This window comes from Coffea eugenioides, chromosome 9 (genome assembly GCF_003713205.1).
Source record: "Coffea eugenioides isolate CCC68of chromosome 9, Ceug_1.0, whole genome shotgun sequence".
In the NCBI taxonomy this organism is placed as follows: domain Eukaryota; kingdom Viridiplantae; phylum Streptophyta; class Magnoliopsida; order Gentianales; family Rubiaceae; genus Coffea; species Coffea eugenioides.
In genome coordinates, this window is record NC_040043.1 from 1,045,174 (window position 1) to 1,060,226 (window position 15,053).

Sequence of the window (15,053 nt, forward strand, 5' to 3'; positions counted from 1 at the left end):
AAACTGGCTTCAATTCTGATGATACTAGTTAAGGAAACTGGCTACATTCTATATGCAAAACAAAATTCTCTGAAAGATTCCATGCCCAATATTCAATCCCTACCAGCACCCGCTTCCAATAGTGTCAACCACCCTGAAATAGAACAAGCTCAGCAATCTAGATTTGCTAGGCAGTAGAAACTATCACAAATAAGGTAGCAGGAAGAGGGAAGAAATCAATTCTTACTGAGATACAAAGAAACAAAAGCTTGTACTACACGATCGCAAAATGTCATTTGCAGGACTTGAAAGAAGTATACTAAACTGCTAAAAAATGCTCAAAGTTCATCGAGCTACCAAGAGGCAAGATCACTGGATACTAGCTTGCACTTGACCATGATACTACATGCGGCCAAAGCAGCAGAGAAAGTTTAGTTCGAATAATTAGACCAAAAAATCAGCTCAGTTAAACTCTTTTTACAGCATACAAACCAAAAACAACTCCAAACTGTAAGATAGACTCATCAAAGATGGTGCTTAAGTGCCAAAAGTTTTTGCCGTTTCTCATTCAGGAATTAGTGCTTCATTCTCTGCTTCACCTTCTTCTTCAACTTTGGGCTTTGATGAAGCCCCTGCTCCAGGTGCCTGCTTCTTTTTTATTCCACTCACAATGTCATCAATTCTTAGAAGCATGCAGGCAGCTTCGATGGCTGTTTTAAATGCTTGTACCTTCACAGTGTAGGAATCCCATATCTGGAATTTTAAAAGAAGTAAGCTACTCGTGTGATCCTCAGACCATAATACCTGACTTTTAAGAAGCTCAAATTTGCAAAACTGAAAACTAAACTTAATAAAAGATCAGGAAATTTATGTAGTTAGAGTACCATAGCTAGTCCTAAGAAGAAGTAAATAGTCACTGAAACAAAACTAGATTTTGGATAAATTTCTAGTTACGTTAGAAGACAAGACTTAATCCAGATGTAAGGGGAAGAAGATCATACCTTCCTCTCCTTCATATCAGCAATTGCACCAGTATTACCATCTATGCCAATCCAAGCATTTTCACCATTTGCATGCTACAATAACATATAACTGATATCAAAGTCCAGTACACATTGACTACAAGGAAATAAAGACGCAAACATCATTCCAGAAAATAATTTCAGACTCGAGGCTCTTACCGTCCCACGCAAGGAAGTCATTGTTCGAATAACATTGACACCACAATTCTGAGCCAAAGTTCGTGGTATTGCCTCAAAGGCAATTGCAGCAGCTTCATAAGGCCACTGCAGCACAAGACAGAATTGAAATAGAATTGAAATATTAAAACAATTCTCAGTGGAATCAACTGATTCCTGAAATTAGCAGTTGAATCTGAGAAAAATACTAGCTCCAAAAATAATAGGAATGCATAAAGAAGAGCAATCCACCTTTTCAATGCCTTCAACAGATGAGCTCTTCTGCTTTAAAATCGCTGATACAGTCAACTCAGTTGCACCACCACCAGGAACAAGTTTTGGATTCTTGACAATGTTTCTTGCAACAGACATCGCATCCTGTAGGACAATTTAAATAGAGTCAAAAACATTGTTCCATAGCCGTTATACAATAACTAAATCAATCTAAACCAACCTGTAAATTTCTTTCTACTTCATTCAATAGGTCTTTGCTGGCACCCCTTAAGAGAACAGTACATGCTTTTGGATCCTTGCAATCAACAATGAATGCAAAGAACTCATCCCCAATTTTCCTCACCTCAAATAGCCCAGCTCCAGTCCCAACATCAGATTCCTGTAACTCATCAGGTCGGTTCACAATAACTGCCCCACATGCCTTGGCAATCCTGTTATTGTCCGTCTTTCTCAACCTCCTAATTGCAGAAACGCCAGCCTTGCTCAGATAATGGCATGTTAGATCACTCAGCCCCTTTTCTGTTATCACTAAATCAGGCTTAAACTTCAGTATCTGCATGCAAAGGTTCTCAATGTACTCCTCTTCCATTTTTAATAACACGCTCCAATCTTCTTCCCTCAGCAATTCTGCATTTGTTTGATTCTCGCCTTTCTTGTACTCCAGGGGACAATCTAGAAGGATGATACGAGGATTTACAATCTTTCTTCTCATTTTGCCAGGGGCAACCACATCCTTGTTAAACATAACTCCCTTAAGGACCTGTGAATCTTCCAGTTGCCCACCCGGAACCTTCTCAACCTTGACATATTTCTTAATATCCACTTCACGGATGCCTTGTCCAACTTCCACTCCCACAGTTGTTGTAGCATCAATTGCTAAATCCTAGAAGACAATCAGAGATATCAAATGATTCCAAGATAAATATTCAACGCATGGCAATAAAAATTTATACAGAAGTCTAAAAGTCATTCAGAAAATTGATTAATCAACATTGAGCCTTCAGGAATTCCAATTTAAGAATAGATATTAACAGTTATATTATGCACAAAAAATATACTTCTTCAAAGCCATGATCAAATAAGTTATGACAGTCCAAGGATAAGGTCTTAGTAGCTGATTGGAGGTAAAGAGTACCCCAGTTTTACCTGATATTAACCAACATAGGAGGTAAAGAAGCACAATCAGTCACATGAGGAATCAATTAAAAGGCTAAACTTGATAGGATTATCATGCTACAGGGAGTAAAACCCGTTCCATAGAAGGAGATTCATTTTTCTGAAGACAGGTGTTACTGAAGTACAGAAATAACTGCTAGTAATCATAAAACAAACATTTACAAATACAAACTTATCAGTAAGAAAATGTAAAATTTGTCATTCAAAGGATAAATTTCACCATTCCCAATTTAAGAAACAATTAGAGAGAGAGAGAGAGCAGGATATATGTTGCTTACTGCAATAAGATTCCCAAATTGACTAGTAAATTTTGTGCCAATACAGCTCTTTACAAGGCCTAACATTGTTGCACCTGCCAAAACAATACAATGTATTTATTTGTGAGAAGCCAAAAAAATTCTGAACAGTTAATATATGCGAATGGGAAGAAAATTAAAACCAATTTCAAAAGGCACATTTTCAAGCAATTTTTTCTATCTTCAAGTACAAAATTAATCTAAAATTGTTATTTCCTATGTGTACCAGGGATAGGAGGGAATTTTAGAAATAAATAAACCAACACCAACAAAGGAGGGAGAAGAGATGGACCAACAACAATATTCATTCAACAAAATAAGGAGAAAACAGGAGGCAAGGTCTAGGAAAAACACTACCATGCACAACATATGCTAACTGGTCTATCAGCGAAACATAATTAGCAAAACAGCCAGGTGAAAAATATTATGGTTCAGAGACTAACATGCTAAATGAATAGAATAGCAGCAAGCACCATTTTTATAAGGCAACTAGCCGTATAAGACTACAAGGCCAAATGGCCATCATCGCACTGCAAACTATACTGCCTAAAAGTGAAAAAGTAAACTGCTATAAAATTTTTGGAACTTCTGAAGAAAGTAAAAAAGGAACTTACGATCCTTAACGTCAACAGTCATAGCTATCTTTTCCAGCACAGCTATGGCATCTTCTAGAGCTTTGTTGTAAGCTACAGTAACAAGTACCAAGCATTCATCAGAAACAGAGTTTTGCCCCAATAATGAAATGATAAGCACAAAATGTAAAAAAATGCTACCTCGGCAAATTACTGTTGGATGATAGTGGTTGTCAATGAAGGCTTCAGCAACATGAAGCATCTCACCAGCTTAAAAAAGTTTTCAAGATGGTAAATAAGAGGAATTAGTCAAGTCATCTAACATATTAACTAAACCATACAAGTTGCCTTCCTGACAAGCTCTAGCAATATAAATAAGATAGAATAACACCATCATGTAAGATATCAGTCATACACACATAAGGTGATAGAGAAAAAAGATTGCACCCGATATCAAGCAAAACTAGTTAAACCATGTTTCTACTTCAAAATCTACTCAAATTGTCCAAATGCAGAACATAGGATGCTTTAGCAATTACTAATTGCTTTTTAGCAACCAATAGCACAACTTGGGCAAAAGAAGCCACCATATAGCAAAGAGACAGGAAAAAAGAATACAAATCCTCCTAATTTTTTTTTTAGAAACTCCTCTTGCATTTAAGAAGCTCTAAATAGGACCATAAATAAGATAAAAAACTTACCAAGTACAATAACAGACGTAGTTCCATCTCCAACCTCCTCATCTTGAGTGCGACTTAGTTCAATCATGGACTGCAGCACCCCAACAAATAACAAAATTACAAAAAGATACCTAATCACCACAAGAACCACAATCACAGGCAAAAATGGAGAGAGTTTATGTACCTTTGCAGCTGGGTGTGCAAGATCTAACTCACGAAGAATAGCATTTCCATCATTGGTCACTACAATACCTGTATGAATCCATTAAAAAAAATGTAAACAAGGATCTCACCAAACACAGATGGTCAAAGAGTGTTTGAGAGAGTTTAAAATGGGAAAATTTAGATTGCAAAAATGTGAAAAAGTCCTGCATTCCACTCAAAAGATGAGAAGAGAAAAAAGCTCTCATTTCATTACAAAAGCATATTTTCAAATTGCTTCCCACCCATGTGCCCATTAAAAAAGAAAGGGAAGGGATAAAATTTCTCTAGATTGAGACAAAGAAAGGCAGTCAGCTTAATCTGTGACTTATTAGAGGATGACCCCAATCAATATCTACAAATAAAAATTATCTCTCCATCCCACCCTCAACTCTAGATTTGAGTGGCAGAAATGATGTCAAAGATGAAAAGGCAAATGTTTTCACATATATCAATTAGCTGTTAATAATGCACAAGCAGAACTATTACCTCCAGCTGCGTCAAGAAGCATCTTCAACATAGATCGAGGACCCAAAGTGGTGCGAATAATGTCTGCAACAGCCTGGGAGTATAGATGAACAATGCAATTAAGACAAGTATGCCAACCTTCAGTACATAGAATTTTGTATCCACAGAAAGAAATGTAGAAATGGTTGAATGGGACCAATAGCTTAACTGCATGTCAACCAACAGAAAAAGTTCCATACCATAACTATGACATCCAGTGAACATACAACTACAAGTGAATAGTTTTTTCAAATCTTTTTGATATTTCAATAGTATATCTTTAAGACCTCAAATCATCACTTCCAAAAATATCCAAACACAGCCTTAGTCAACCACATTCAGGGCTGTGTCTAACCACCTTAACTTTCAAAACTTCGAATGACAAAAGCAGAGTAAACACAAAAAACATTTTCAAATACCCATTCCGAACAACATCCAAATTCACCTATTCACCATAATCCAAAAAATCTCTTCTTGATGCCACTATGCTGACCAAATCTAAGTTTTCAATTGACTCTTAATATCAACAAAGTTTCTTTTCAGTTCCCCCAACAAATTTAGTTACCTCACCACGTATACAAAGGCATTCGAATAATAAAGGCAACAACTATTTCAATCAACGCCAATCAATGTATGACTCTACTAAAACAAATTCCTTTCACAAAAAATAATAAAGAATTATTTGTCTGTCTAAAAAAAATCCAAATGCAATCACTTCATACCTTAGATGCTTGGATGTTAGCATAGTGCACCTTATTTCCGGACTCTCGTTTCAAAGTATCCTCTGCTCAATCACAAACAAACAATTTATTAAGAACCAAGATTGAAAACAAAAAAAAAATAATTTAAAAAGATTACACAACCCAAAAATCAACAAATACAACCATCCTCCAAACTACGCCGCACAGCTCCAATCAAGCTAGTGAAAAGTACAATCTATCAAAGTCAATGTACTACGCAAAAAACACTGAACAATTGCAGAAACATTCCCTCAACCTCTAGGGCACAGCCACATTATTTCATCACATCTAAAATTTCAGGAAAATAAATAAATAAATAAATAAATAAAACAAAACTAAGTATGCAAATGCATTTCTTCACCCTCCAACCCAAACTGACTTCACCTCAACATCGTATACTACCAAAGATCAAAACTTGTTACTCATAAATCGTAAAATCTAGGGGGCTAAGACAGAAAAAGAAGAACTCATAAGGCTGCAAAATAAGGAATTAAAAACTAAAAATGAAGTAAAATTGCTTACTGAGGACTAAAACTGGGGCGTGCATTTTTCTGATTCAATCGACAGAGAAATAGAAAGGATTTGCTGTGTGAGAATGAGGGAAGTTTTTGGAGGGCTCTACTGCTTTTTTACGATTTGGGCGAGACAAGTGTCTATGAGTAATTTGAATCGCGCTGGTGGAATGGAAAACCCTGGAAGGTTTTGGGCATTTTTGACGTTGTCACTGGGCCGTCACATTTTATTGCGAATGTCCAATTGTTTCATGCCACGTCGCAGTAGGGGGTCCCATTAATTTCGCAACACCCTTACTAAAAAGTTATAGAAAAAGGGCGTGTAAGCGAGGGATTTGAGTCAGCTTATACTATATATATATATATATCAATTTTCTATTCTTCTCACCCTCTTTTTGTTATGGCGGCTAATTAAATATGTGGGTGTTTCTTTTATAGTAATAGGTAATAGAGCATTAAAATTACAAACAAAAAAAAGAAATTTAAAAAAGATATCTGTCAAATGCAATTGAACATTACGAAATCAAAAAAATCAGAATAAATTATTTATTTTTTTGGAGTTAAATGATTAACACCTAATGAAAATCTTCATCGAGCACGTGACTGTCCATCTCATTGGAAGAGATTTATTTATCTGACTCTAATCGAAGAGATTGTAAGATGGTATTTGTAATTTACTCAATATTGTATCCATAAATGATACAGAATTGATAAATGCAAAAATAGGCGACGGTTTATAACACTCTTAAATGTATAAATTCATTATATTCCATTTTCACTATTTCCTTATTTTGATTCTTTTAACCTTTTTTGTTTTCACTGCATGTATGTGTTAAAAGCGTCTTTAATTTTTTATTACTTTATTATTCCAATATTGGTTAAGTTATCTCTTTATTTCATCTTTTTTCCATATTATCCATAATCCAATGACGGCTTTCCCATATTAGAGCTATATGTCACATTTTTACATACAATCTCATCCATCATTTTTCTTAGGCCTTTCATTTCTTTAAATTAAAATTTTATCATAAAATGTGGATTAATTTTTTATATACTGTCAATGTATATACAATCATGTCTAGATCATAATTTGAGTTTTAATCTGAAATTCAAATTTTACATATATAACATGCATTTGGGTCCACTAGTGTATATACTGACAATATATAAAAGATTGATCTATAAAATATATGAGCCCCGACTAAATATTTTAAGATGTCCAATTAAGTTTTCTAAAGCTTGTTGGATGTCATTTTACATACACAACCGTATAATAATATGTTAAGCTTGTTTAGGCATGGATTAAAAAGACATTATGTAATAATATTTGGTAATGTTTTTTGTCAATAGGAAAATTGTAGGAAAGTGGTGTAAAAGTAGTTGCTATCTTCTTTATGTATCCTCATTTTACCAGTAAATTAGAAAAATATCCTACATTTCCTCTACATATTAATGCATAAAGCAATGGATGATTTAGCATGAATTAGATAATGAAAATAATATATTTGAAACGTATAGATAACATAATACACCAAGAACAAGAAATCTTAAGTTTACATAGAAATCGTCACTAGTTACTTAATTAGTAATATGTTTAAATAAATTTTTGTTGCAAATAATAGTGTCATAGTGTACCCCTTGCTAAAATAAACTAATCCAATAGAAATTACTATTACAATAAACTAATATTCCTTTTTATTTCACATTTTTTTAGTAAAGACAATTCATAATGATAGCTATTTGTGAAGGTAGGGTAGTAATGTGGAAGTGTATAATAGTTGATCTAGTACACATAACTTTTCCTTTCTTAATATCGCATGCCCTAACCAGCAAACAATATGTTCATATATAGGATTCAAACATTAAATCTAAATTTTCAATATAGATATATGGTAAACAACCACCATCAAATGAAATTTAAGAAGACAATATATAATTGGAAATAATTTTTACAAAATAATCAACATAATTATAAAATCTAGAATTTGAAATTGCAATATAAGAGATATGTCTTCAAGTCAATAATCTAGCTTTAATACTCAACACATGAGCAAAGTTAATAGAACTCAAATGCAATACTTGCTTCGTTGTGCTCTCTCTTTAAGTAATCTTCCTTTCTTGTTTCTTTGCACCATTTTTTCCAATTGGCAGTATATCTTTTCCTTTTCTTTGTTTAGACTTTGAATTGATGGTGCACTTTGCATATATTTTCTTGGAATAATTCTTTTGCTTTCTGCATCATGTTCAAAGGAAACATAAATATAAGTGCCTTTAACATTACAATATAATTTAGAGTTTAGAACTTAAAATTAACAAAATTTCAATGATAAGCACGTTATATTGACACTATTAAGAGATGTTCTATAAATTTGGGAATAGAAATATACTTAGTAAAACTTAAAGCACTTAAAAATGATTATCTAATATAACATGCCAAATTTATTGCATGGTTTTTCTTAACACTTGATTTCATGTATATGGTAGAATAGAGGTAAATCTACTGAACCACATGTTCTTTAAATTTGTATGAGGTAATAGTTTTACTAATGGAACTATAGTGTTACACTATTTTATCGAAGTTCTTTTTATATTAAAGGCATTGAACAAAATTCATTTTCACTCAAACAAGAAAAATACGAGTATATGACATATAGTGTTGAATGTATCTACTTGATTTCTTCATACATGATAGTGAATATTTACTACAATTGCCAACTTAAATCAACAAAGTGGCAAACTTTTGTTTTATGCAGTTGATAATTTATGGTTAACTTTAAAACAACCTTCCAAAAACCTTTACTCTTTAATATATAAATAGTGTATTGTGTAGAATATGTTCCAAAATTCTGATTGAAAAAAACCCTATAAAGAAAAAGCTCATGTGGCATCTAGATAATTCAAAACCAATTTTATATACTTGTTGATAAACACAAACAATATTAGTTTGTTAATATATCATAATAAAATCACAATTCAATTAATTAGCTTGATTGGTTATGTGATTTATAGATAATGGATCAAAACTGTCAATTTTAATGATCGAATTCTCTTTGGTAAAGTTGAATTTATTTTCTTCTCCATTTGTTAATCAAGTAAAAAAGTTAAGCAGAAAATATGATAAAGCGCAGCATTTAACATCTTCTTATTGCATAAAGTCCAAGAAAATAAAGGCTAAACATTTATACGTGAATAAATCTATACGACTTAGCTATGTTTTCCTCCAAACTATCAAGCATAAGATTTGAACCTTAAACCTGATAGCGAAAAAGATTCTAAAAGCTCTTTCTTGACTGTTAGATTAATTCCAATAGTTTTATATATGTGTGTACACACTTTTGTTAGTTTTAGCAATACTTGTATCCTCCATTTTGACATTTAATATAATAAATATTACATTAAAAAAGAAAAAAACTTACAATAATAACATGTCTATTTTGTAACACATCCCCACAGAGTATGCTAATAGCACTTGTATTATTTTATTCACATGTAAAGATAAAAGACAGAACATAATTACCTGGAATATATACTTTATTCCTCTTGATTAGGACCATTTACTTCTACAGAAATGGGGTCTTCTTCAAATAAAAATCCAACAAAACAAATAAGTCGAATAGATTTTGAATTTGGTGATTAATTTACGGTAATATGAGGAAAATAAGATATTACTAGTAAATTGAAAATTCAAGTACCTAAAGCTTGCCTTGTAGAGTTATGACAGTCCATGGCAACTATATGTAGTATATTGCCTCTTGTTGATTACTTCTCTGAAGAGGGGCTTAGAACTTGTGCTTCAGTTTTGATTTCTCTAGCCTGTTTTGATCAAAAACTCATACATCAAAATTTAAACTGCCACAATACGTAAACAGCAACCAAACACAGCTATAGTTATATTGTTTTAAAACATCCCAAAAACTAATAATCTAAAAGGATATAAACTTTTTAAGTTAACAACTTCAAAGAAAATGAGATGAATCCTCCTCATCTTCTTTATTTATTTTCAAAACTAATGCAGAGGCGGAGAAGCCCTCCTTACGGACCTTACCCTTGCGTTTATACAAACACACAACTAGAGTACAAAGACATAAGTTTGTATAAACTAAACATCATTGTGTTGAGTTTAGTTTGAATTGGTTTGTAATGACCCAACTGTGTGGTGGATAAGCAAGTAAAGATAGGTAGAGTAGATTTGAGTTAATTGAGGCCTTGTGGAAGCTTATTTCATATTAGAATTGATCAGTGGGCTTACATTATCAATACAAAAATAAGTGAGTGTAATTGAAGTTTTATTATAGAGTTAATTTTATATATATTGACAGTGTAAGGGAGTTTTAATTGAAATTTTATTGTAGTGTTAATTTTATATTATAGTGATAGAAAGAAATTGCAGTAAGCCCACCTTAAAATTCCCAACAGGAATTGGACTTTGAGACCCTTTGACAGAATCGGGGACACAGATGGAAACAGGAAAGGTGGTGGTGGAGAGAGTAGGTGGAAAGTCAACTGCTACTCGCTGCTACTCAAAGTATCCTCTTAAATTCATCATCCCCAATAATGTTCCCTCCATATTGATGCCTATAGCGAAAACCAACATTCTGAAGTAATTATGTTGGCATACAAGAAAGAACGTTTGATTCTTGATATGGGTTTTCATTTTTATGGTGGTATTGGCAGGTGGGTCCTTCTCAAACTGACACTGTTTGGATTTACACTATCACTTATGCTGGTGGAATTGTGTCGGTATGCACACTCTCCATTTCCCTGCATAAAGAGATGTGTATGGTTTTTGTGCATTTCTGTTTTTTGTCAATAGTCGAATAGTCTGTAATAGTTCTATGTTTTGATTTGAGTGATTAAATTTGTTGTATGTATAAATAGGGTGATTCTATAAAGTGTGATATTTCAGTTGGTGATGGGTGCACCACAATGTTGACCACTCAAGCTTCAACAAAGGTCAAATCTTTGATGCTATGTTCCATCTTATGGTTTTTGTTTTGCATTTGCTATTAAGTATTGTTGGACTCTGTAATGCTTTATTTTTCTTTCGTTTTTTATGATGCTTGCTTAATTTGGTCTACACTATTGGTATACAGGTCTACAAATCTGTGGAATCAAAGTGCTCTGAACAAGTCCCGGAGGTAATCGCCATTTTGCTTGATGAATAAGCTAATTGAGCATTTATTGGTGTTTGTGTTTGATAATGTCCGGTTAACTTTTAACAGTTTCCCCACGACAGTGATTTGTTTGTCACCGTGGAGTCTAGATTGGTCAAAAAGTATAAAGGAAAATTGGACCTAGGCTGCATTTGACATGTTAATTTGGGATTGGAGTTGAACATGTCTGTCACCTAATTAAAGGCAGTAATTATCAAGAAACGTTTTCAATGATCTCGTACATGAAATGCTTTTCCAGATGGTGTTTGCTTTTGATTGCCTTCAAAGTTTCTTCAGCTGTTCCTGATGCTTGCAGCATTGTACAAGTTTTATGTGCGGTTGCACTTGATTTTCTTTTGAGAATTTGCTAGTACCATTATGTTACCAACATATTTGTTACTAGCATTATGTTGCCAACATTATTCTGAAGCCAAGTTTTGCATCTTTTAATCAATAAAGTGCTAGAGAGGAAAGTGCTATTTTCTTAAATCATATTATGTTTACTTAAAAATTTTGATGTGGGAAACCTAATTCATGAGATGGCCAATTTGTTTTTATAGAAATTATGGACACACTCAAGTTGTCCAGTTGTCTCACTTGTTTATTGGGATACACTTCATAGTTCCTGTTAGATCTGTTCACCAGAAAAGGTTTCCAGTCCTGAATGGTCTAATTCTTTGGACATCATGAAGTAGATCTACTCGAGGAAGATCTTGGGATGGAGGGGATGGTTTGATTTTGAAGTGTAAGAGGTTGGGACAGAATAATCTGAACTTGTGGAAAAGGGAGGACGTGCAGGCTAGAAGACAGCTAGAATAAGGATTTTGATTGGAGCTGTACAGTTTAGAAGAGAAGATGGTCAATAAGAAGAAATCCTAGGATGCATTTATATTTCAAGACAAGTTTAGGTCAAGCATTCAAGGGCCACAGGAATCCCTTTTGCAAGTTATTGAAAGAGCACATGAGTCACACAACATTAAAACTATTAAAAGCACTATTAAAAGCTAATCTATAGATAAGGACCCTGATACAAAAACTTGCTAGATTATTCTACAACGCTTTTCTACCATTCCTAAAGGAACACCTAAAACTTCACCTCGTGAAATGAGGTACCTGCTGGAAATCTGGAATCTAGATTCACTGCAAATAAGTAGTATGAGGATGTCTGACTCTGAAGTAATAAGATTCATCCTAGCTTAATTTGATCAACAATATCAAAATTCGAATAAAAAGTTAGTAGTAAAACCATTGTCTAAACTGCTTCCTTCATTTTCTTTGTATTACTTTTCACGAACCTTTAATAGACTCTCGTAACCCCTTGTTATCTTTAAATCACCTCTTGGATTTACCATTGGATCTGAAATACAAAAATGTAGTACTTTATGCAAGCAAATTTTTCTGATAGGCAACAGGTGGAAGTAAGATGGGTCCGAGACCAAAAAAAAAAAAGTACTGTGCATGGCTATGAATTGTCTGTGCTGACATAGACACAGAATTTTCATCTTGGCTTGTTCTTGTTTTGGACCAAAAAAAAGAAGATATTATGGCTGTAAAAACCTGGGTGTTTCATTCTGCTGCTTCAAAAAATAGTGTTATTGGGGAAGAGTACTTTAGCTTCTCAAGCCAATTTTGTATAATCTAGTATCCCACTTATACAATATCTTTCCTGAGTTTTAAAGCTATTGGTAATAGCAGCTTTTTGTGCCGCACAGTAGGCAAGAATTGGAAGTGATGCACTTTTGGCTGTGATTCCAGATCCAGTTACATGTTTTTCAACTGCAAAGTATTCTCAAACTCAAGTATTCAAAGTCTTTCCCAGCTCCAGCTTGCTCATTGTTGATTGGATAACTAGCGGCCGTTATGGAAGAGGTGAAAAGTGGGACTTTGAACTTTACAAGAGCACTAACAACATTTTTCTGGAAGCTGATGAGCCTTTGTTTCTTGACACGGTATTGTCATCCTCAAGCCATGTTTTTTAACTATGCTAGCATCATTGTATGCTAAGCGTGTGATATTGAAGAGAGTGGTGAAACTGAAATATTTTAATCTTATAAGAAATTTTTATTTTTTGAACTATTGCTTGCAATAGATTCATGTCAATCTTGAATATCTTTAGATTTTTGTAGAATGTCGTATTTTTTTTAATTGCTTTTGAGCTTTCAACCTGTGGTCATTTAATGTCCTTTTAGTCAATTTATGCATATACAGGCCTTAATCCTGGGAATATATGCCATGTTGGATAATAGAATATTGTAATCATGGCAGCTGCAGTTTACAGGAACATGGTAAATTAATTTTGTCAAATGACTTTGAGCAAATGTTGATTAGATGCCTCAATGATAGGAAACATCTTTGAGATGAATTCCCAAAAAAAAAAAATTTTTTTGGAAAATTGCTTTATTCTGATGGACTGAGCCTGGAGAATGTGTTTCTCGATGGCAATTAATGTTGTTATTAGTTGAAATAATCAAATGCAAACATCTCATGGGGATACAAGCTTCAGATCTTCAAACTGATTTACTCGGAACTTTGGTGCACTTTTTGAACTTTGGCTTGCTTAAAGATCATCTAGCACTTTGTCATGGACAGGTGTTATGTTACCCAATCTTCTATTGTCTTCAACATGGAGATCATTTAGTTAATTTTTTTTTCCTCTATCAGGAATCTTTTGTTTTCCTTTTTCACACATGAATAATCATTAGTTGTTGGTGAAGTCTCAGAATGCTCTCTTCATTTGGGTTTCTTGACTCCCTTGTGTTGGGAGACTCTTGCTTTCGGTATTTCGGTATTTTCTATACATCAGACTCTAAAACAAACTCATTTTGTTTTCTTTACATCTGAACTAATTAAAGAATGTTGATCCAAGAATGGTTACCTTTAATTCAGTTCTCTTCTCTGAAATTTTTCCTTCTAAAAGATTGACTCTGTTGTATCTGGATGATGGTTATCCTTCTCATTTAAATGGCTCAGATTTTTTTACTTTGATCACAGATATTGCTAGAGCAGGGAAGGTATAGCAGTATTGCTGAACGGATGCAAGATTATCAAGTAATTGCGATGGTTATACTTTTGGGTACTTTTATTCTTTATATGATTATTTCCTTTCCACTACTTAATCTTTGTTAACTGAGAGACTACAAATCTTTTTAATTTTAGCCCAAAGCTGAAGTTCATTCAAGACCAAATTCAGGAAAATGTGAAAAACTTGATGTCTCAGCAATTACGTATTCCTTCAGGTAGCTCTGGACGATATGGAGATGTCAATGACAATCCTTTTTTGACCAGACCCAGCTTTTTGGCCTCCTGCAGCGTCTTTGGTCAAAAGGTAGATTTTTTTCACATGGGTGTTAGTTTTCTTGCAATGGTAGGCTCTTTTTACAGTCAATATTCAATAGGTTCTGTTCCAAGGAAATTTTATTTTAGTTGCTTGTTTAATACCACTGACTAATCTGCAAGGCTTTACATCTACAGTTGCAGTCAGGGTCTTCTACTAGTCGTGTCATATATGCTTCAAGATCCTCATGGAATTTCTAATGTCTTTGGATAGCTCTTTGAGAATCTTATGCTAATCAGTGGGTTACACGACATGAGCAAGTATATTACAGGATTTTACAGGATTTTGGATCATCGTATAGAATTTTGCCTGTCTCCATTACATGCACAGATGGTTAGACTTGAAGATTGACAAGCTTTCCACCTTGCAGTCATGCTTTCTCTTGAACTCCTTATTGTAAAAAATGCTTCTTTTCTTAAACTAAAGTAACATTTTCTGTAAGAATGTTTGGCATAGCTTCTGAAATTTCTACTCTGACGTTGATGTAGTGA

The 15,053-nt window shown here is 33.7% G+C and overlaps 2 protein-coding genes and 1 long non-coding RNA gene across 3 annotated transcripts; 2 read left to right on the plus strand and 1 right to left on the minus strand.

Annotated features, from left to right (window-relative positions):
• Positions 1–205: 205 nt before the first annotated feature.
• LOC113783545 (T-complex protein 1 subunit gamma) lies at positions 206–6,236 on the minus strand. The gene is made up of 13 exons (XM_027329708.1): positions 6,086–6,236; positions 5,546–5,607; positions 4,806–4,878; positions 4,300–4,367; positions 4,137–4,206; positions 3,637–3,705; positions 3,478–3,549; positions 2,846–2,919; positions 1,612–2,274; positions 1,410–1,535; positions 1,161–1,265; positions 981–1,055; positions 206–732 (listed from the first exon to the last, which is right to left on the minus strand). The coding sequence occupies exons 1-13, from the start codon at positions 6,108–6,110 to the stop codon at positions 544–546; spliced, it is 1,671 nt and encodes a 556-aa protein (XP_027185509.1). The 5' UTR covers positions 6,111–6,236; the 3' UTR covers positions 206–543.
• Positions 6,237–10,679: 4,443 nt separating this feature from the next.
• Positions 10,680–11,213, plus strand: LOC113783547. Its single transcript, XR_003469920.1, has 3 exons — positions 10,680–10,749; positions 10,954–11,028; positions 11,169–11,213. It is a non-coding gene; the product is annotated as an uncharacterized LOC113783547 (long non-coding RNA).
• Positions 11,214–12,332: 1,119 nt separating this feature from the next.
• Positions 12,333–14,395, plus strand: LOC113783204 (urease accessory protein D-like). Its single transcript, XM_027329278.1, has 4 exons — positions 12,333–12,404; positions 12,944–13,177; positions 14,220–14,301; positions 14,385–14,395. The coding sequence occupies exons 1-4, from the start codon at positions 12,333–12,335 to the stop codon at positions 14,393–14,395; spliced, it is 399 nt and encodes a 132-aa protein (XP_027185079.1).
• Positions 14,396–15,053: the final 658 nt, after the last annotated feature.

Excerpts from the sequence above, each read along its gene's own strand:
- LOC113783545 (XM_027329708.1), bottom strand. The coding sequence starts at position 6,110 with ATGCACGCCCCAGTTTTAGTCCTCA. Across the intron at positions 5,608-6,085 it reads CGCCCCAGTTTTAGTCCTCA|AGGATACTTTGAAACGAGAG; the intron begins GTAAGCAATTTT and ends GTGATTGAGCAG. Across the intron at positions 4,879-5,545 it reads CTAACATCCAAGCATCTAAG|GCTGTTGCAGACATTATTCG; the intron begins GTATGAAGTGAT and ends CTATACTCCCAG.
- LOC113783204 (XM_027329278.1), top strand. The coding sequence starts at position 12,333 with ATGAGGTACCTGCTGGAAATCTGGAATCTAGATTCACTGCAAATAAGT. Across the intron at positions 12,405-12,943 it reads TGAGGATGTCTGACTCTGAA|GCAAGAATTGGAAGTGATGC; the intron begins GTAATAAGATTC and ends GCCGCACAGTAG. Across the intron at positions 13,178-14,219 it reads AGCCTTTGTTTCTTGACACG|ATATTGCTAGAGCAGGGAAG; the intron begins GTATTGTCATCC and ends CTTTGATCACAG.